Source organism: Leucoraja erinacea, chromosome 25 (assembly GCF_028641065.1).
Source record: "Leucoraja erinacea ecotype New England chromosome 25, Leri_hhj_1, whole genome shotgun sequence".
NCBI classification, from domain to species: domain Eukaryota; kingdom Metazoa; phylum Chordata; class Chondrichthyes; order Rajiformes; family Rajidae; genus Leucoraja; species Leucoraja erinaceus.
Window position 1 is genome coordinate 12,500,870 of NC_073401.1, and position 23,298 is coordinate 12,524,167.

The 23,298-nt window shown below is 41.5% G+C and overlaps 1 protein-coding gene across 1 annotated transcript; it reads left to right on the forward strand.

Moving 5' to 3' along the window:
• Positions 1–14,343: 14,343 nt before the first annotated feature.
• On the forward strand, positions 14,344–22,517 carry LOC129709389 (diablo IAP-binding mitochondrial protein-like). The gene is made up of 6 exons (XM_055655709.1): positions 14,344–14,447; positions 14,615–14,717; positions 16,873–17,001; positions 17,496–17,606; positions 18,693–18,789; positions 22,038–22,517. Exons 1-6 carry the CDS (start codon positions 14,398–14,400, stop codon positions 22,262–22,264), a joined length of 717 nt encoding a protein of 238 aa, XP_055511684.1. The 5' UTR covers positions 14,344–14,397; the 3' UTR covers positions 22,265–22,517.
• The last annotated feature ends 781 nt before the right edge of the window (positions 22,518–23,298 follow it).

Below are 23,298 nucleotides of genomic sequence, written 5' to 3' on the forward strand. Positions count from 1 at the left end.
CATTATCCTGATTTGGAAACACATCACTGATCGTTCATCATAACTGAGTCCAAATCCTGTAAGTCTCACCACAACAGCCCTCCAGGAGATACGCCAGGAGTTCAGGCAGGTACTTCCTCCAGGGCAATTAGTGATGGCAACAACTACTGGTCTCTCTAACAATGCTGCAAAGCAAAACATTAATAGATAAATGTTTTAAAATATACTACCATTTCAGGCTACTGTCTTTACAATGTTTCATGTTTAGATATTTAAATCTCCAGTGTATGTCTGTAACTCTGATCTATCTTTCCTGAAACCATCCTACGATATATTTTCTTTCACCTTGTCACGGACTACATGATTGCAGTTGTATTTAAAATTAGCACAGTAACAATTGTGTTTAAATGTAATAAACACAAGATGTCCCAGGAATCTCCCTGACAATTATCAAGCATAAACTAGCACTGACCAACTTCAGGAGATCACAAAGGTGATCAAAAGCTTGGCAAGAGATGTTGTGGAACACCTTGAAGAAATTGAATTGAATATTCTATAGTCACATGTGACAAGTCACAGTGAAATTCTTTGCTTGCAAACCCAACGTATGCAAATAGTCGCCCAGGTCCCTCTTTGTTTCCCCCCCCCCCCCCACGCAGGGTCCTTCTTTGTTCCTTCTCCTGGCAGTGGCGTCCTCACTTCCGCATGTCCATCCTCTTCTGTCGGTCAGCGCCATCATCGACCGCCATACTGACCTCTCCGCTATGCCTCTCTCCACGGATCCTCTCCGTGGAGAGAGGCATAGAGTTTTAGAGTGATTAAGGTTTGGAATGCACAGTATGAATGCAGATTAATTGGTTGCAGGAGATCTGATGTAAAGAGAGTTGATAGAAATTTGAACATGGGTTTGGTTGCATACATTTGGCTGGTCAGAGGAATCCTGATATAATGGAGTCTTACAGTGGCTGAAGAGGGGCAAAGTTTAAAGGGAATGTGCAGAGCAACCTTTACACACAGGTTGGTGAATGGCTGGAACGTGCTGCCAGGGTTGGTGGTTGGGGCAGATATGATGGTGCCGTTTAAGAGGCTTTTGGAAAGGCATAGGGATATGGATTATGTGCTGGCAGATATGAGATGGTTTAGTTTAGTTTGGAGATACAGTGCAGAAACAGGCTCTTTGGACCACCGAGTCGGATCCAACCAGTGAACCCCACACACTAACACTATCCTACACACATTTGGAGTGTGGGGGAAGCCGGAACTCCCAGAGAAAACTGGAAGAATGTACAAACACCGTACAGACCGTACCTGTAGTCAGGATTGAACCCGGGTCTCTGTCTCTGTAAGGCAACAACTCTACCACTGCGCTGCTTGATACGGTATTGGCATCATGTTTGGCACATACATCGTGGGCCAAAAAGCCTGTTCTTGTGCTGTACTGTTCTATGTCTTAAGATTTTAACAGCATGTGAGGTGAGACTATTTCTCTTAAAAGTGGCGAAATGGGCAGACTTGGTCATGGAAAGGATAGGAAATCAGATGAAAAAATTGTGACTACAAAGACAATTATGGTGGATCTAAAGCTACTATTTGAGGGAGAGAAAATTGGGAAGTACAGTCCAGTTAACTTGTTCACAATAGTTGGAGAAAATGCTAGAATTTAGTATTGAGCAAGTGATGACACGCCAGCTAGGAAATGTTCAATGGCTAAGTATGTTTGACTAGTTATAATTAATGATGAAACTAGCGGGATGGGGGTTTGGATATTCAACATCATTCGATAACAGGTCTTGTGAACTAGGAAGACAAATACAGTGCTGACCTTTGAAAGGATTGGAGTACAAGAATAAGAGAGTCGTACTGGAGTTGTGCAGCTTATTGAGACCTTGCATATTGCCTGGTTTTAGCATTTGTAGTTATTTTCTCCATGCTTGTAGAAGGATATGAGATAGAGGCAATATCATGTAGATTCACTAGATTGATTTTTGGCAATGACTTGGGAAATGGGAATTGTACTATAGATCCCCAAATAATCAACAGGGTGGAATTTGTCAAGTGTGTTGAGCTTCCTCAGGCAATATCTTGAGGCTCCTTCTCGGGAGAGAGCAAAGCTTGACCTACTCTTAGGAAATAAGGCAGGGCCAGTGACTGAGATGTTAGTGGGTGAGCACTTGGGACAAGCAACCATAGATCCATTAGCGTTAAAATCTTATAGAAAAGGTAGGGGCTGGTCAACAAGGTATAGTGCTAATTTGTAGCAAGGTCAATTTTGATGGTGTTAGACAGGAATTTGCAAAAGTCGATTGGAGTAGATTATTTGTGGGCAAAGGAATATCTAGAAAATGGGAGGCTTTTAAAAGCGTGAGAGTTCAAGGTATACATATTCCTGTTGGAGGGAAGGCAGGAATAAGGACCCTTGGATGTGAGAGATATTGAGGCTCTGGCTATAGGCAGCTGGGATCAAGTGTATTCCTGGAGAAGAGGTGATTGAGGGACACATTTTAGAAGAAAATTAAGAGGGCAAAAAAAGGAGCCAGTGATTTTGTAAGTACATTAAGGAGAAACGGGTCTTGTTTCTTAACGTTCTTAGATTCTTATGTGTGACTTGTGATTGATGGCGTCCTTGGGATTATTATAAATGCATGAAAGAAGATTGGTTAAATGACGAATCACCAAGTAGGTCATTGTCAATGTACAATACAGCAAGTTACTAGTGGGCTATGGAAAATCTGGCTGCTGGGGCCCCTATTGTCTACAATCAATGTTAATGATTTAAAGGGGCAGTGTGTTATGTATCCAAGGCAAGCCCAATATTACCAGTGGGCTGGAAAATCATGACCATTGTGGCAGGATGGCAAACAACAAAAACGTACTCAAATTGCTTAAAATACACGAAGGTAAAGAGTCTGGATCGTTCTTCCCAAAGGGGATGCAGGGACGATTGCCGCCTTCACATTGCCAATATGTGTCTGAATGCGCGCCTGGGATGATGGGGATGTTGACCATGAGGTTTGAACAATTGTTGGGAAGGTGTGGACTTGGGCTGGTGGGAGCTCATTTCTGTGCCATACCTATACCTGGTAATATAGGTATACCATTGTTATATCTATATTACCAATATATGTTCCTCCAGCACTGGTCTGATCAAGATTCCAACATTTGTAGCTTATTGTGCATCCATTATATTCGACATATCTTGCACAAGCATTGGCATGAGTTCAAAATTGGATGCTAAGCTGCCAGAACTGAAGAGATGTGTTCTGTCAACCTAGTTAACTGATGCTGCACCTACGGTGTGAGTAGGTTTTCTAATATCACTTCCTTGTCCCTTCTTCGACTCATCTCTGGACCCCAAGTCCCTCATTTCTCTTTTCCCTCTGCAACCCTTCCACCCAAATCCATCCCTCTGGTTTAACATGTCACACCTCTCCTTACTTGACACCCCTTTGTCTCTTTTTCACATCTAGCATTTGTCACTGACTCCACCAGGGTGCCAATTTCACCCCCCCCCCCCCCCCCCCCCCAATCATTTGCTAGGCTTTACCTCGTCGCCATCCTCTCCCAATCAGTCTGAAGACCCAATCCTAAACGTCCCTGTCCATGCCCTCTACAGATGCTGCCGAACCTGCTGAGTTTCTCCAGCAGATTTTGTTTTGTTCAAGATTTCAGCATCTGCCTGCTGGACTTTCTGGACTTCCAGAAGGCTTTCAACAAGGTCCCACATAAGAGATTAGTATGCAAACTTAAAGCACACGGTATCGGGGGTTCAGTATTGATGTGGATAGAGAACTGGCTGGCAGACAGGAAGCAAAGAGTAGGAGTAAACGGATCCTTTTCAGAATGGCAGGCAGTGACTAGTGGGGTACTGCAGGGCTCAGTGCTGGGACCCCAGCTATTTACAATATATTAATGATCTGGATGAGGGAATTGAATGCAACATCTCCAAGTTTGCGGATGACATGAAGCTGGGGGGGCAGTGTTAGCTGTGAGGAGGATGCTAGGAGGCTGCACGCTGACTTGGATAGGTTGGGTGAGTGGGCAAATGCATGGCAGATGCAGTATAATGTGGATAAATGTGAGGTTATCCACTTTGGTGGCAAAAACAGGAAAGAAGACTATTATCTGAATGGTGGCCGATTAGGAAAAGGGGAGATGCAATGAGACCTGGGTCATGGTACACCAGTCATTGAAAGTTGGCATGCAGGTGCAGCAGGCAGTGAAGAAAGCAAATGGTATGTTAGCATTCATAGCAAAAGGATTTGAGTATAAGAGCAGGGAGGTTCTACTGCAGTTGTACAGGGTCTTGGTGAGACCACACCTGGAGTATATTGCGTACAGTTTTGGTCTCCTAATCTGAGGAAAGACATTCTTGCCATAGAGGGAGTACAGAGAAGGTTCACCAGACTGATTCCTGGGAAGGCAGGTCTTTCATATGAAGAAAGACTGGATAGATTTGGCTTGTACACGCTAGAATTTAGAAGATTGAGGGGGGGGGGGGGTCTTAGAAACTTACAATATTCTTAAGGGGTTGGACAGGCTAGATGCAGGAAGTTTGTTCCCGATGTTGGGGAAGTCCAGAACAAGGGGTCACAGTTTAAGGATTAGGGGGAAAACTTTTAGGACCGAGATGAGAAAAAAAAAATTCACACAGAGAGTGGTGAATCTGTGGAATTCTCTGCCACAGAAGGTAGTTGAGGCCAGTTCATTGGCTATATTTAAGAGGGAGTTAGTGTGGCCCTTGTGGCTAAGGGGATCAGGGGGTATGGAGAGAAGGCAGGTATGGGTTACTGAGTTGGATGATCAGCCATGATCATATTGAATGGCAGTGCGGGCTCGAAGGGCCGAATGGCCTACTCCTGCGCCTATTTTCTATGTTTCTATGTTCCCCGTGTCTCCAGGTTTTCTAATATGTTGAGCCGTGCCAAAGGCAGCTTATCGCCTGCTTCACCATCTTTCCCAATGTACTGGAGCTTGGTTTCCTCTTGTATGTCAAGGCTGAGAGGAGTTGTATTGGGGATCCATCATGTCTGTATTTCAAATGGGCAAATCCACTTGGAAATGGTGGAGAGGTTGTGGGAATTGACTGGGGCTCTGAGGGTGGAAAATCATGGCCAGATGTGCAGCAAATGCTCAGCAAAATTCATGAGTGATGCAGGCGTGGGTGGAAAGACAGCACGTTTGGACGATGTCAAGTCAAGTTTATTTGTCACATACGCATACGAGATGTGCAGTGAAATGAAAAGTGGCAATGTTTGTGGATTGTGCAAAAAAAAACTACAAAACAGAATAGAACAGTAATTACATATTTATGAGAGAAAAAAACAGCAATTTTAAAAAGACATAACACAACAGTAAATTGGTACAGTAAGTTAGTCCCTGGTGAGAAAAGAGTTTACAGTCCTAATGGCCTCTGGGAAGAAACTCCTCATCCTCTCTGTTTTCACAGCATGACAGCGGAGGCGTTTGCCTGACCAAAGCAGCTGGAACAGTCTGTTGCTGGGGTGGAAGGGGTCCCCCATAAGGTTGCTGGCTCTGGATCTGCACCTTCTGATGTACAGTTCCTGCAGGGGGGCGAGTGTAGTTCCCATAGTGTGTTCGGCCGAACGCACTACTCTCTGTAGAGCCTTCTTGTCCTGGGCCGAGCAGTTCCCAAACCAGATTGTGATGTCATGTCATGTGATTAAATTGGCTCATTCTGTTATCTGGACAATTCCATAATGCGCATTTTATTTTCCTTTTTATGCCATAAAACCATAACTTGGGTTTACTAAACAGCAAGAGAGCAGTCGGCCTCGAGTGGACTTTGTCTCTAGAGGAGCAATTACCACTAATAGCTTTCCTGATCAGCTCGTTAATAGCCTGTTTTCTCTGAAGACAGCAGTGGACGAGGCAATGATTTGATAGCAGGAAATCCTGATTGGATTAGAAGCCCATTTGCTTCTGGTTGGTAGGGGATAATGTGCCTGTTGCCAGAGCAGTTTGATCCAGGATTGATGAAATATCAATTCGTGCCTGACTTGTGTTCGCTGTTTTTCCTCAAGTTTTCTCTTGGTCCTCCCGTACACCGGTAACTGTCCTGGTTCATTTCCATGCGAATCCGGTAAGTCCGCGAAACCGAACTACACTGGAAACTCGCTGTGTAAGAATAAACAAGTCGTGTGTTTTACACTTGCAAAAATACGCCGCGTGTGCGAATTTCGGGATTTACTGTAACTAAATAGCGAAAAAATGATTCGTTTTTCGAGAGAACACTACGAAGTATTCTGTACATGATATAAAACAGAATGTGTTCACTTACTAAATTTGATCTTATTGTCTACTGTTGAGCCAGAGATGAGAGTCCAATGTCCAAGAGGTGCATCTGGGCCAGTTCTGTATTGTTAATACTCCACAAATAAATGATTTTATTGAGTTGTATTATATATAAGGTTAACATCTTGTTACCACAATAATAGGCGCTGTCAGCATAGTGTTTGTTGTTAATCTATGTGGCCTTACACGCCCCGACTGCCCCGAGTATTTCTAGCGTTTTCCGTTGAATTCCCCGTTTTGGTTTGGGGCTGATAACACGGGACTTTTCCCACTGATAAATAATTCCAAAGCAGTTGACTCTGTGTTGGGGGTCTTTTCCCTGTAATTTCCGGGGAGCTTGAGGTTTCCGTTAGGTGTAAACACTTTAGAGCCGGCGGCCACACCTATTGCATCCGTTTTGCAAAAACAACTGGAGGAGAGTGAGCCTCGTCATCTGCCGAGCGAGGCAGGATTTGTATCCCCTCGAAGCTCAACTGTACCGTTGAAGGTAAGATGTTGGCGCTTAGTTGGCCGTTTCATCTGGGGGGGAATAAAACAGGGAGGCACCGAGAACGGCGAGGGCTTAGCGCTACCCCATTGGGGAAGAAGGGTCCCGACTCGAAACCTAGTCTGTCCATCCCCTCCACAGATGTTGCCTAATACCCGCTGAGTTCCCCAGCACTCATTGATGCAGCGGAGAGACAACTAACTGCGATTTATAAAGTTCTGTATTTTAGTCCTCAATAGTTTAGAAAGTGGCAAAAAATATAAATGTATTTCATTTCGTTAATTTTAAATGTTTTATAATGCACAGAAGTTAAGGCCCTGAATGAATTCCCGGCAAGCGAGAGTCTGCCACAGGAATTGTTGGTCCAGGGCGGAGGAAGAGAGCGAGAGTTTGGAAATAAGTGACGGGTTGAACTATATCGGTCATCTTGGTGGCAATCATTCTGATAAAAACGTCGCTTTTCATTGTGAAATAATTCCAAAGCAATTCACCAAAACGGTTTCCTCTATGTTTGAGTAACCCCCCCCCCCCCGTTATTTCCAGGGAGCTTGAGATATCTGTTAATGCAATTTGTCCCCCTCCCCCGGCTTCCTCAGGTGGGGTACAAATTCCAATTGAATCGAAGTACAACCAACAGTTTGGGGGTAGAGTTTTATGAATAAACTCTGGCAACACCTTTTACACCAACAACCTGAAATCCACGCTAGTTAGCAGAAAATAAACTATCTCTCAAAGAGCTATGGGCAATGTTAGGGAGCTTTTGTAAATGGTGGGGGAGGGTCCATTTTACTTCAATTTTGATTTCTCATATCGATGTTCATTATATATTTCTCATCTCGTATTCTCTATATTTTGGCAGCGTGGCAACAACTGGCTTCACCCTCCATCAATACCATCGAATTGAAAAGATAACAATGTATCCTCAAAATATATCGATGAAAATCGCTGTAAATTAGACAGTTGTTACGGCACAATAACTACTTCTGCTGGTTTCCTCTGTCTGTAAGCATAAAGCTTGAGACTAACCCCCAAAGCTAAGTGAAAGCTCAGGCGGAGGAAGCCTGCACTGTATTAAATATTTATGATAAAACATCCCGCACCATTTAGAAGTTATTGATGTCCCAATACGACCATGAGAAAAATAAACGCATTCAGTCTTCCAGTCTCGCCATGACACTAACATCAGTTTAAAGGTGACTGGAGTGATCTTCGCGTAAGTAAATGTTTTAGAGTTTTTCTTTAATGTGAAGCTCTTGCATTTTAAATGATCGCCTGACTTTGCCTTCAGTAATAACACGGACATGTATGGTCATGTTATTTAACCGCGCGTTACATTTTGAGTTGTTTCTGTACAGAGGAGTGACTGACGCTGACAGAGCCGTGTGGTGCGTCTGCTCTTTCCGGGAACAGTCGACCATGGCTGGCAGCACGGTCCAGGCGGAGCGCTTCGCTGTCCACTACCTGCGGGTGCTGAAAGAACTCCTCACCTTCGTGCTCTTCAGTTACACCGTTTTATTGGGGGCTTTGGTGATAGCCGGATGGACAACTTACCTACTAGTCGTTAAATGATCCATTAGCGAGAGGAAATGCTTCGAATTAAGATATATGCAAAGCATTTAACAAATGAGAAACCCCGCCTAATATCCAGGAAATAAATTTGTTTGCAAAGAATGATCACATAATATAAGCATAAGCAACCCGTGCGTGTATTCTTTTCTGGTATATTTGTTCATATAATCTTGATTTTTGCTATGGCATTAGTTATTATTGTATACATGTGTTCCGCTCTGAATAAAACAAAATATCTCAAGTAATAAACACTGCTCTCCGGGATGATGTTTGCTTGCAAGGGTTTATTGCACACTCAATAGAAGAGAGACGGGGATGTAACCAAACCACAGATTTTGTCACGTAAAATAGGACGGTAAAGGTGAACGAGAACTTTTATTAAAAACACAACAGCAAGGCAAAACATTACTCCTGCAAACAAGTTTAACGCAAAAGTGACAACTCGAAAAGATTAATTATTAAAAATAACAAATTCCAAAACCATTGTTGAAAATTCGTTTACAATTTTTTTTGATGTTATAATTTCTCATTAAGCTGTAAGCATCGAACTCTTTTATACGCTGCCGTCAAATTAATTTCTGAAATTAACTAGTAGTTTTATCTTAAATCTCTTCATCTTGAGTTCACTTGACTTTAGCGGCACAATACTGGGACTTAATGATGGGCTTTTGATAATGAACATCAAGTCACACGGCGGCTCGAAGTTTATCTGTTAACGATAGAATAGAAGGATACAGATTTTAATGAGCTGCGGGTCATTCAAGGAGAAGGGTCTGAAGAAGGGTCTCGACCCGAAACGTCACCCATTCCTCTCTCCAGAGATGCTGCCTGTCCCGCGGAGTTACTCCAGCATTTTATGTCTACCACAGATTATAATGACGTGTGTCAACGATTAAAACGGGAGAACCGGGCATCTCTCGCTCTCTGGGAGCAAAATTGACTCCAGTGGTATATGTCCAGCCACAGTCCCGCAATCACCTTATTTCCCCCTTTCCCCCTTCCTCGCCTTTATGACAGGCGCCCACCTCACCAGCAAAACTCAACTTGGATTCCATCTTGCTTTCTTACCTGTACGATGTCCAGCATTATCCACTAACAACCTCGCACCAGTTTCTATATGTACACCCAATAACACCGCAGCACCATCTTTCCTTCGCCTTCTGCTGTTATTCAATTGTCCGATTGCTTGGTCTGACGTTCAGTACTATACGAGAGGTGAAACTGCTATATTTGTTCTTCACTAAAAATTCTGTTCCCTACTCGTTCATTTCTCCCCTCTCACCATCCACTATCCAAGGCTGAACCAAGCCGTTCACATTTCTTGGTAACCCTAAAATAATATTTACATTCTCAGTGAGGTCTATTTCCATCTTTGCCACTATTTCAGCTCGTCAATTGTAATTAACGTGTTAGCTCTAAACAGATACTGTGCAATGCAGTGCGTCATTGTCATAGTATACCAGAGAAAATACGGTGTTCATAGCAAATATACTTTTACATTATACACTGCAGTATTTGCTTTGGAAAGCTGTATAACAAGTCTACACCCACAACTAGTTTATCTTTCAAATAAAGACGAAGGGCTTACTTTTTAATAGTTACTTTATATTATATTTTATGAGCAATATTTAGCGATATTTTATTCTGCATGAAACAGATTTGCATTTTAATTCGTAAAGTGCATGTATCAACATAGACCAGGTTAGCTCGCATTTACTCTAGCACTGAGTATGAGTGAGTATTTTTGCTGTTCGCTAAGAAACTTGAAAGGTTTTGTTTTCCGTCGCTTGTTCTAGGATTGTGCTTTAAAACTGCGTGCCTTCTATGCTCTGCTTTATGACCAACATTCATTTGCAGTATATGTCCAAAGGGCCAAATACTTGGTAATAGTCTAACAAGCGAGATCAGGGTTCGAAAGAATTATATTCTAGCATCATTGTTATTATTTTGCAAGCTGTTTCGCAACATTACAATCTATCGACCAATTCTTCTGGTTCAGAGCAAACCCCTGTGCCCAACCGCTTCAGAGAATTTCAACAGGAAGGAATCCAAAATGTTTTCTATGCGTCAAGAAAGTTTTCTCTTTCCATAAATGTTGCCTGGCCAGTTTTTTAAATAATGGCTTAACTGGTGAATAAATCTTAAATCAGAACACTGAATTGGATGGGACCATTGAAGTAAACTTCACGCAAGGCTATACGACATTCCATGTTTTATGGAATATCTGGGCCACAAGCAAAAGTCTTGGGACAAGTGATCAATATGTATTCTCGTGACTTCAACAGAATACCATTGGAACAGGCAATATTAAAGCGAACCTAGCCCTGACAGCATGTACTGAGTATGATGATTGACAATTGTTTTAATGTGCTTACAGTAAACAGAGACTCAGCATAAAAATCTATTGAACTCTTCAATATTGGCAGATGATTATTATCAGTTTGACCTCTAAAAGTCAAAACAAAACATTATTGGTTTGTCTTTGTTCAGCAGGTTTTTAATAATTCAGATGGCCCCTGACTAGCTTTAGTGCTATGGTGTTCAATTAAAGTAGAAACATCAACAATAAATATTGTCAGACAACATTGTCAGACAACACCTTACAATCATGTTACACCTTTGATATGAAAAACGTCCCCAGGCACTTTGTAGAATAACCTTACTAATTACAAAGAAATCCAAACTAATTATTTATTCTTTCCCGCTAAACTTCTGTCACTTTGGGTCCACATCGGATAAGTTGCAGCTGCAGCCACATCAAGAAAGATAATTTTGCTTTGAAAGTTTTATGATTATGCAAGTTTAAAATTAATGGGAAATTACCAACATTGTAGACAAAAAGAAATGTAAACCTAATTAATGTATCTAGGGGGACTACTGACCCAGAGTAAATGTGAGGTGTTCTCTGTATTTCATTGGTAATTCCCTGCATATTTCCTCAGTTCTAAAAATCACAGCTATGAATATCTCAACATACTCTATTATCTTCCAATCCGTGCCAGTGCTCCCCATTCTTACTGAATGAAATGAGCAGTCACAGTGGCGCCGCGGTAGAGTTGCTGCCTTACGACGAATGCAGCGCCGGAGACCCGGGTTCAATCCCGATTACGTGTGCTGTCTGTACGGAGCTTGTAAGGTCTCCCCGTGGCCTGCATGGGTTTTCTCCGATATCTACGGTTTCCTCCCACATTCCAAAGACCTACAGGTTTGTAGGTTAATTGGCTTGGTAAATGTAAAAAATGTCCATAGTGGGTGTTAATGTGCTGGTCGGCATGGACCCGGTGGGCCGAAGGGTCTGTTTCCATGCTGTGTCTCTAAACTAAAAGCTTGTTCACTCTTGATAAATTACTCCCCCCACCATAAATGCCCAAGAATGTCAGGGGCTACTCCTGTTAAAGACCTGGGCTTGTTTCAGGGATTTCTAAGGGCATAGCCAGGGCAGCCAAAGACATATGTATTTTATTTTACTTTTTTGGAAAAAGATTCTCTAACTAAATTGTCTTCATATTATTTAGCCATCACAGTCCCATAGTGGACCAATGTGCTGTGTCGTTCAATGTGTGCAGTCCAGTTTTAGAACCACTTCTTAATGCTTCATGACTCTATGACATCAGGAGGATCCAGGAATGGGGTCAGGATACATTCCTGGAACTCCTTTATTGATCATAATATATTCATGTAAAGCAAGGAGAATTTCCAAGATCTCATATCCTCACAGGAGGTTAAACTTGTTTTTATTTGAGGTTTGTAAATTTAACTTAATCAGCTGCTTAAATTATGAAAAAAACATTGGATTCTGCCATTGATAATAAGCATACATGTCCAATTCTGTATCAGAGCAGTTTTGTATTCTGCCTCAGATAAAACTTATGTGTTAATTTTTAATTAAAAAAATCATGTTGAATTATCTCAGTCCTATTATTTGTGAAATGTAGACTTGAACAAGCCTGTTCATGTCTTGCTCACCAGGGGACAGTCTTTTGAATTTCAGGGCTCCTCACAGCTGTTTGCACAGAGGATTCTACTGCTGTCAATTAACACATAATCAATGGGAGTCACCTCTGTCAACCGATTTGGAGAAAGGTTAAGGGAAGAAGTTATATAAAGAGCAGTGCATTTTAAAAATACCAAATAATGAGAGCAAGTATGATTAACTTTTGTGATGGTTTTCCCTCTTTCTTTTGATTTCTAACTGAATTTTTATAGTAATCGAGCAATCCAGAATGGAAACAGACCCTTTGGCCCAATTCTAGTCTAATTTGCCTACATTTGGCCCATGTCCTTCCAACACTTTCCAAACCATATATCTGTCCAAGTGTCTTGTAGATGTTGCTATTGTACCTGCCTCAACCACTTTCTCTGTCAGCACGTTCCATATACACATCACTCTCTGAGTGAAGAAATTGGCCCTCAGTCCTTTTTAAATCTTTTCCTTTTCACCTTCAACCTCTACCATCTAGTTTTTGATTCTCTTTCCCAGGGAAAAGGACTGTGCATTCACCTTATTTCTGCCTCTCACAATCTTATACACCTATATAAGTTCATCCCTCAGAGTCCTACGCTCTAAGCTGTAAAGTTCTAGCCTGCCCAATCTCTGCCTAGAACTCAGGCTCTCGCGTCCTGGCAATAGTTTTGTAAATCTTCTTGGCACTCTTTCCAGCTTAATGACATCCTTCCTAGTTACCAAAATGACACACAATACTCCAAAGTGGCCTCACTAACATTTAGTTTTAGTTTTTAGTTTTAGTTTTCATTTTGTACAATTGCCACATACATCCCAACTGCTACACTCAATATAAATTTTTTTTATTTTGCATCAAAAATAATTTTAATCACAATTAAATCATTTTAAAAATATACGTTAATGCATTTCAGTTAACAATTTGAGTTTTCAGGGATTGCAGATGTAACATGCTTGAAAAGTGCTTGTTTTTATGTGCAAATCACACATGAAAGTGCAGGCTGGGTCAAATTGAGTGATCAGTGAAGTGAAGCTGCATCCTTTGGGAAATTGGGCCGAACACTTCCATGCAGTATTTACATTAGGTTTATCTGGCATCAAACGATCACCTACTGATACCACTATGCCCATTTCTGCCCTTACTGACACAAATTAACGCAACACCGATTGTCATTGAACATAGGATTCATAGCATAACATGTTTAGAAAGGATATGAGGAGGAATTTCTTCAGTCAGAGGGTGATGAGTCTGTGGAATTCGTTTCTACCGACAGCTGAGAAGTCCAAGTCGTTGGGTATTTTTAAAGTGGAGAATGACAGATTGTTGGTTAGTAAAAATGTCAAAGGTTATGGGCAGAGAAAGCAGGAATATTTTTCACACAGAGAGTGTTGAATCTCTGGAATTCTCTGCCACAGAATGTAGTTAAGGCCAGTTCATTGGCTATATTTAAGAGGGAGTTAGATGTGGCCCTTGTGGTTAAAGGGATCAGGGGGTATGGAGAGAAGGCAGGTGCAGGATACTGAGTTGGATCAGCCATGATCATATAGGGTGATTTCACCAAAGGTCAAATGAGCGTAGATCCCCCCCTCACGTGACCGAAAATTTTAACTGGAGGACATCTCTCAGTTTGGTACATGTAAGAATGACGGTGCAAATTTTCTGGCTAGTCGAACCGGGCACAGCGAAAATGGCCTCTACTAATTACAAGAGGGAACTGCACCTATTTTCTATGTTTCCAAAATATGGGAATATGGGCTCGCTTTTCATCAGAGAGGGAAAATAGTTTTTAACGGGTGGGAAAGTGCGTGTTTCCCCATTCACTTACATGTACCAAACTGAGAGATGTCCTCCAGTTAAAATTTTCGGTCACGTGAGGGGGGATCTACGCTCATTTGACCTTTGGTGAAATCACCCTATTGAATGGCGGTGCAGGCTCGAAGGGCCGAATGGCCTACTCCTGCACCTAATTTCTATGTTTCTATGAACTATTTAAAGGGAAGTCTGCTGACAGCAGGCCCTCCCGACCACGTGACCGGCCTTTTAAACGGCGACGCGGTGACGCGGTGACGTCGCACGCGACGGGGACAAATGGCCGCGTCGTTCCGCGCGCTGTTGCGTCGCTGCAGCCGTTGGAGCAGGTGAGCAGCCGGCGCGCGCCCCCCCCCCCCCCCCGTCACCAGCCACCACCCCTCGCTTTGTGTGTGTGTGTGGGTGTGTGTGTGGGGGGGGGGGGGGCGCCGGTTCCCGAGGGTGGAAGCCCCGACTTGCAGCTCCATCATCCGTGCTTGTTTCTGTCCTGTTCTAGGTGCTTCCCCTCGGCCTTGTCCCACGGCACGATCCCCGCTGGAAGATGGCAGCAAGTGGCGCTGGGGCTGGGAGCAACGCTGGCCGCTGTCCCCATTGTACAGGTACACTGACTGCGGGCCGCGTCATCCTGTGATGACCCTTCCAAGGTGCTTCTCCCACAGTCGTCAAGTGGCAACAAGTGGCCTGGGGCAGCATTCAAAACTCGTCTGTAGTTTTGGCTCTCAAAATCAAACGTCAAAATCAAATCCCTCAAACACTTTAGGCGTGCGGAACATATGATTTGGATCTACCTTGTTAATAGGATGTTGTTGTGAGCTGATAAGCAGTGAAATGAAATTGTGTCTGATTGAGGAAGCAAGTCCGTGAAAAGCAGAACAAACAAAAAGCATAGGAGTTGCAACGTTGATTCACTGCAGATGCTGAACTCATGAGTAAAACACAAAGTGCTGGACAAAATATCTTCTGTTCATTCCCTTCTGACTGGCCTGCTAAATGCCTCCAGCACTTTGTGTTTTGCTTCTACAAGTAGTTCAGACCCTTGAATGGTTCTCTCTGACGTTACCGAAGTTTAATGTTTGGAAGAAGTCCAGTTGGATATCTTGGCATTATTATCACCTACAGTGAAATATCTTATTTTGCGTAATCCAGGCTAATCATACCATACGTGAGGACCATGAAACCATACACATGAAGTGGAGGAAACTTACAAAGAGAATGTAAACGGAGAGAGTGCAGAGCATAGTGCTATAGGGAATGTGCAGATAAAAAAGTGCAAGGGCCGCAAGTCAAGAGGGTTTAATTCTCGTATGTATTGACAATAGAACAATGAAATTCTTGTTTGCTGCAGCTTAGCAGGCATGTAAATGTAATAACATGCAGATAATGTATAATCAAAATACAATAAATTAACAAAAAAAAAACAGCTTTGCTGTAATATTGGCAGTTCTCTCTCCATTAGCACAGTATGACATTTTGTTCATTTCCAATGGGACTGAATTTTGTTGAACGTTCATTTGTGAGATTTCCCCCTCTTACAGCCCCCAAATTTATAATTTTTACATTCTTTCTCATCATCCTCTCTGGTCAACTGTGCCTAGCTGTCACTGAGCAGGAGATGATACCTGTGGCAGATCAGCTATGATATTGAAATGGTGGGGCAGACTTAATGGGCTGTGTGGCAAACTTATTGTTTTGTTATTTAGTTCAGTTTAGAGATAGTGCGGAAACAGGCCCTTCAGCCTACCGAGTCCGCGCCGACCAGCGATCATTGCATACTAATACCATCCTACACACACTAGGGACAATTTACGATTTCTACCATGCCAATTAGCCTACAAACCTAAACATCTTTATAGTGTGAGAGGAAACCAGAGAATACCTACGCAGGTCATGGGGAGAATGTACAAACTCCATACAGACAGTACCTGTGGTCAGGAACGAACCCGGGTCTCTGGCGCTGCAAGGCAGCAACTTTACTGCTGCGCCACCATGCTGCCTATGGTGACAATAGTGCTATAACTATGAATTCATATTAACATCTAATCCCCATTGTAATCATAAGAACACCATTTTCTTTCTCTGGGTGGTTGCATAGGATTTTACTCTGGCATCTTTGAACAAGGCATTACTCCAGCAGAAATTTATCACGTATGACTTTGGGTCATAATTAAAAGCAATATCTTGCATTTACTAGTCCTTTTAAAGTGGTTTGATTTGAACAATTGCTTTTTTCTACCTCTGATGTTATCCAGTCACATTACACATAATGTATGCAGTCTAGAAATAACAAATTTTATCAGCAAGACACACGTCTTAGAAGAAGACTAACATTGCTTACAGGTGGTGAATATTGATATTTTAAACATAAGAATATTCTTGTTCCAATGATATTTCAACCAATAAAGATTTTTTTTTAAACCCTCCCACATACCTATTGGTATCTTTTGGCAATTACATTTTTTTTTAACTTGTGGTGTGATATTTAAATTAATTAATTTGTTTGCGATTGATACATTTGCTAAATCTAATCATTCTATAATTTTTGTAAATTTAAGTTTACGGTCCAGCATAAATACAGTTGCCCAAAACAGTGATTTGTGCCAATCCCATTTTCTAAATAAAACTATTTCATTCAAATATTATACAATGAACTGTTTATGTGATTATTTGTTTGGCTTTGAATTCTCACAAATTGCTGCTGCCACTTCTTCCAAGTGGAGAGAGTTGTTTCTAAAAATGGTGTATTTCCTGCTACAGCATCAACCTACATCTCTCAATCATGAAGATTTAATTAAACGGGCAGTGTCATTGGTTACGGATGGTGCCAATACCTTTCTGTCACAAACTACTCTCGCACTAAGTGATGCTTTAATAGAATATACTAAGGTACAGTGAAATATTTATTTTTGCTTTATATTTGGGTAAGAATAGTAAAATTACAATCCTTGTGTCTTTCCTCCCTTGGAGGTTATCATTACACCGCTTCCTTCATTTTCCAGGCCAGAGCAGTGGTACTTTTCAGTATTTTAAACTTCCTTTCACTCTGATGGGAGATGACAAGCCAGTAGAGCCTGTTTTTTTTAAATTCCTGTATTGAAGTTGTGTAATAAAACTTGCTGCATCCTACATTCTTTGTGGTGGTTGACAAGATAGGTTTTCCGTTTATGTCTGCTGAATTTGGGAGGTCAGTTGGCCAAGTGAATCTGCAACACAGATGAAACTCAACAAAAATTAAAATGGAAATACCAGTATTTAATGAGTAAGGTTACTCTAAAAATACAATTTCAAATATTCAAAACACAGCTAAATAGCTCTTTGTTAGATTAAGGAAACTTGGATTTAATGTGTACTTTTTAAAGAATTAAGTTTGTCTGTTCCAGGCAATCTACATTCTGATCTCCCTTCAAAAGAGGTATAATGGTCTACGTGGTCAGATAAGTGAAAAGGAAGAAGGTGCTATTTGGCAGATCCTAATCGAAGCTCGTGTAAAGGTACTTTTCAAAATGTCATCTCAAATTTGTATGTTTTAAAACCATTACAGGCAGGACATGTTTCCCTCTTTCAGCTTTGCACTTTCATTAACCAAAGCTCTCCACATATTATAATCTACTCCAAGATAAATCTTCCTCTATCCAGACCTTTATTTCTGACTGTGAAGAGATTTTTATTTCTTTACTAGTTATTCTATGTATCTAGCCGGTGGTATTCTATGTACACAATAGCCGATGGTATTTGACAATCTGATTTGAAAATTGATGCATTTTTAAGTTGGGAACAAAATTGCACCAACCCACTCTCATTTGTACGATATTGTACATGGTATATCGGGGTCCAAGTCCATAGCTTCTTGAATGTCTCCTTGCCCTGCACATCTCCTTTAAATTTTGCCCTTTTCACCTAAAACATATGTATGCCCTCTTGTATAAGATAGACACAAAATGCTGGAGTAACTCAGCGGGTCAGGCAGCATCTCTAGAGATGCTTTGCATTGGAACACTTCAGACTGTCCTCTAGTTCAGACATTTCCATCCTGGGAATAAAGATTCTAACAGATTACCCTATCTATGCCCCTCATAATTTTATAAACTTTTATCACTCAGCCTCTGACGCTCGAGAGAAAACAATCCATCTCTGTCCAATATTTCCTTACCACCAATACCCTCTAATTTAGGCATTCTATAAACCGCTTCTGCACTCTCCAAAACCTCCACAACCTACATGTAATGTGGTGACCAGAACTGCAAATGGTATTGTAAAACCGGCCTAAACAAAGTCTTGTAAAGCTTCCACATGGCTCCCTGACTCTTGTACTCAATGTCCTAACTGATGACTGCATGCACCCAATGAATAACATCTTTCCACCACAACTTTCTGTGTATGTGATAGAGAGAAAGAGAAAACAAACAAACCCTTCGGCCCAAGTTGCCTATGCTGACCAAGATGCCATAGTCCCACCTGCCCTCTAAATCTTTCCTATCCATGTACCTGTCCAAACGTCTTTACAATGAAGCATACAATTGTATGTTATTATTTCTATATGTTCATAATGTGTGATGTCTTTTGTTGGGCAATTGCAGGTGAAGGAGAAGCAGGAGAAGTATCTCGGCTTTGAGACCAAGTGGATGACCGCAGTCCACCTGTCCGAAATGGCAGCAGGGGCTGCATATCAAACAGGTATTGTGTATGGTGATCCTACAGTCACTTTGTTCAGATGTGTGATATTTAATGCAAATTCATAAAATGTTCTATTTTAGCAAATGATTTAAATGAAAAATTCTTGTAATTAAAAAAAAATTATATTTCAATTTGACTTGTAGTGTAACTAGCTGGACCGTGTAAAATTAAATGTAATGTTGCTGAGGAATTTCCATATTTCCTTATGACGTCGAACAAAGCCAGTTCAGCCAATCGAGTCTATGCCTGTTCACAGTGATCCCACTCCTCGCTCATTTTTCCCAATAAAGTGATTCTAGTGCTGTTGATCCGAATGCCCTCTAGCAATGGACATTCCCACCCTGGGGAAAAGGTTCTGACTATCTACCGTATCTATGCCTCATGTTCCCATCAACTCGCCCAGATCCTTCCACTTGCTTGAGACAATTTACAGTGAACCATCTAACCTGCTAACCCATATGTTTTGGGATTTGGGAAGAAACCAGAGCATCCCATGTGGTCATTGAGCATGCAAGCTCCACTGGGGGGGGGGGGGTCAGAATTGAATTGGTTTGCTAGAGCTGAAAGGCAGTTTGATTTGAAACTTATTATACAGTAGATGTTTGATACACACCTGTCAGTAGTAATTTAGACATATGATGGAACCATTGCATTTAGGAACTTCAACTTTATTGAATGCATTGCCAAAAAACATTGTCAAATAATTTGATGCTGATCTACATAGAGATTGAGGCAGGTAGTCACAGATCAGAAGAAGCAGAGAGGCCAAGAGATCTCCAGGGTTAAGGGCCTAACTAACTGAATGCACAATAACCAATGGCAAGGTAATAAAAATTGGGAATCTGGCTATTGGAAAAGTGTAGTTTTAATTAATTCCTAGCAAGTTGTCTTTGTTGCCCATATATAATTGCTATTGCACTGGAGGTGAGGAGTGCAGTTGTTTATAGATCTAAACTGGAGTATCATCTTGGTCTTGCAATATTCATGCTCAGACTTGTTCATTACCTGAGGGGTTTCAATGGAACTGGAAACTATGTACACAGGAACTGAAGATGCTGGTTTACTGAAAATTATTTAATCATTAGTATCTATCCCAGTTCCAATCTAGTGATTAAGCAATAGTATTGAAGAGGCAGCTGATGAAGGCTAAACTGAAGAACCTGCCCTAACCCCAAGGTGATTGGCCTCCCAGAAAACACAGCTATCTTCCTTTTGTTCCATGCATGTCTTTGACCTGTGGAGACTTCCTCCTTTACCACCAAAGATCATGGAGCGGAGCAAGATGGTTCACTCCGCGAAAAAGCTGTAGTAGATGATGGGTAATCTTCAGCGCCATTTCCGTAACTGACTTCAGTCATGGCGTCAAGCTAATTCAGGGAGATTCTGCTATATCAGGCTGAGGATAGACACAAAATGCAGTGGGTCAGGCGGCATTTCTGGACAAAAGGAATAGGTGACATTTCGGGTCGAGACCAGTCTTCAGACTGAGTCGGGGGAAAGAGGTCAAGCCATCCTCCCCCCCCTCCTCCGACACGGACACGGAGCAATCGCCGGCCCCCTTTTTTTGTTAAACATCTATTTCCTTCGAGTGTTTTTTTTAATTTCTCCCTTACCATTTCCGTACTTTATCAATAGCTGCCATAACCCGTTTGATCTCATCCTTCGCCTTGCTCCTGGTCTCGGCCCGCACCAATTCCCATCCCACAACCCTACCACTTCTGAAAGCCAGTTGATTGAGGCTGCAATGAGTTCTGAAGCTGAATGATTCCATTGCAAAATGAGCTGAACATCAGGTTATTACTGAGATTTGAAGGTATATTGATGGGGTGTTAATTGGTCAGATTGGGTTTGTCATGCCATTTGGGAACAGGGTGTGTAGGTATCTGCTATTTCAGCAGTGCTGGAATAAGAGTTTGTATCAGAACAAGGGTGTTGTCTTGGATTTTTGCTTTAGCTTTGTCCGTGCTTTCATTGGTTTCTTGATATCACCTGAAGTAAATGATGTTGTTTAAGGCTGGCTTTGTTACGATAGTGGTTGATGTAAATTGTCCACTTGTTATCCTGATAATTACAAGCAGCTGAGTCTTGTCACTTATGTATACTGGGCTTTGCCATCATTAAGGATATTTAAGGGGACTGCTCCAGTTGCTAACAGATTGGCTGCACTGAAGAGCTGTGATTTGTTCTGTTGCCAAGAAGGGGTAAGTACACATTTAAATATGAGTTATTGTTGCTACTTTAGTGAATACAGTGACTGGATAGGATCAGAAACAAGGACAATGATTAGGTACAGTTTGAGATTTTTGTAGCAGGTTTCTCTATGGTATTATGTTACATGAACAAATGGGTACGTTTAATGGTACCATTGTGTTTGTGCCCTTGGTGTAGTTGGTCAGTCTATCAATATGAGAGCCATTTTAATCACACTTACAGTGAGAATGAGGAACTGCTTTTGAAATATTGTTGGCTTCTGGAGCTGATAGTGTTTTTGACTATAAGCTACTTGCTTGGACCATAATTGATAGCATGGGATGAGGTTAAGATTTGGTACCAAATTGTAATGTATCAGCATGAAAATCCCAACACCAGAGGAGGCCTTTGCCGTTCCAATCTGAGGTTTTGTGTGTTTAAGAGCAACCATCCGGTGAGGTTTAGTTATTTAGGAGTAAATTTGTGAACCTGTGCCATGTTGGAAATTAGTTGAACCTAAATCTTCTAGCTTTTTGAGATGCCCAGTGCATGTAGAATTCTGTTTACTCTTGTCAATTAGAAAGAGGGTTGTATTTCCATCTTTGTGACTCTGTAGGATCCTGGCAATGGTTCAATCTCAATTTTGTTACTGTGTTTTTCACTCTATGACCATTTATCCCTACTTAGTTTATTATCACGTGCAAAGCTGTCATTGTGGGCTAACAAGTCAGTGGAAAGACAGTACATGATTACAATCGAGCCACCCTGTGTGTACAGACATACATGATAAAAAGAATAACGATTCGTGCAAGGTAAAGTCCGATCAAAGATGGTCTGAGGGTCTCTAATAAGGTAGATAGTAGCTCAGGACTGTTCTCTAGTTGGTTAGAATGGTTCACCAGCTGAGGGAAAACTCTCCATGAATTTGGAGGTGTGTGTTTTCACACTTCTATACCTTTTGCCCGATGTTACAATAACAATAAATTTTGAGTGAGAGTTTCCATGAATCTTTGGGCCAAATGTGTTCTAAATAGCCTACCTATCATTTTGTTCCTCAGGTGCAGATCTGGCCTCAGTGGCTATGCACACACACATCCAGATGGCACAGAGTCAGGTGGGTGAGGTAAAACAATTGGCCCTGCAAGCTGAGGATAAATTGACTGAAGTTCAGGTGGAAGAAATTAATCTAACCGGGAAAGAGGCTTCAGTTAAAGGCACACAGCGGACTGCAATACAACCAACAAATGATGAGGAAATACCTGAACAGTACCTGCGGGAAGACTAATTCGTAATTAATAATTTTATATGACTTTAATAATTTCAACCCTTTAGAATCAAATGGACTGTGGAATTGTATGCTTAAGTTAACTGGTGTGCTAACATTTGTAAATTGTACCAATAATTTTGTACTAGGTCATTTTTGTTGAAACTTAACTAACTGTCCATTAATAATAATTCTTCCTATCTTTTTATAAAATGTTGTAGATATTATGTGAATGAGCTATTCTATCGTGTATAATAAATATATAACCCATGGATTTAACAAATCTTTAATGACTGCAAAGCACCTTTCACTATTTTACTGTGGCCCCAAAAAGACATTGAAACAGGTCTGTTAGATATAAGAAACTGCAGATGCTGGAATCTTGAACAATACAGAATGCTGGTGGAACTCAGTGGGCCAGCCACCATCTGTGGAGGGAATAGACAGACAACATTGCAGATTGGGATCCCTGTTCAGACTTCAAGCATCTGAGGAAGGTCCTGACCGGAAATGTCATCTGTCCATTCCCTCCGCAAATATGCCTGTCCCGCTGAGTTCCACCAGCATTCTGTATTGTTCAAGATTTCTCCGGTCCGTTTTGAGTTGTGTTAAAGAATGGGCCGAGCATGATGGAAGGACCAGTCCCATCATTGAATCTGCTTTCTAGATTTTCATTTCAAAAGTCTGTGCCTTTTTATGTAGTCACAATTTCTTTTAAGCATGTACATATAAAAAACAAATATACAAGAAAGTAGCCTGAGAGCTGGAGGCTAGATCACAGGGGTGATTAACGAGGAAGTACTGTAGATACATTTATGCATGATTCAGGAAGTGAGGCTAGAGCAAAGGATATGATGTCTGGGACGGATCAGCCACATTTGACAAGAAATTCATCATTGTCTCTTTAAAATAGTGACCACCCCTTTTGTGAAACTTTGCTATTGTTCTACGTCCGTGGTGTGAGGAAACATTCACTTGGTTCCTTCCTTGTCGAGCTCTAGAACGCTATGCTTCAGTAAGATCACCTCTCATTTTCTGTGAAAGGTCTTTGACCT

What these genes read in the sequence shown, in the direction of transcription:
- LOC129709389 (XM_055655709.1), top strand. Translation starts at nt 14,398, where the DNA reads ATGGCCGCGTCGTTCCGCGCGCTGTTGCGTCGCTGCAGCCGTTGGAGC. An exon ending in CGCTGCAGCCGTTGGAGCAG is followed by an intron (nt 14,448 to 14,614) that starts GTGAGCAGCCGG and finishes GTCCTGTTCTAG; the next exon opens with GTGCTTCCCCTCGGCCTTGT. An exon ending in CTTTAATAGAATATACTAAG is followed by an intron (nt 17,002 to 17,495) that starts GTACAGTGAAAT and finishes TGTCTGTTCCAG; the next exon opens with GCAATCTACATTCTGATCTC.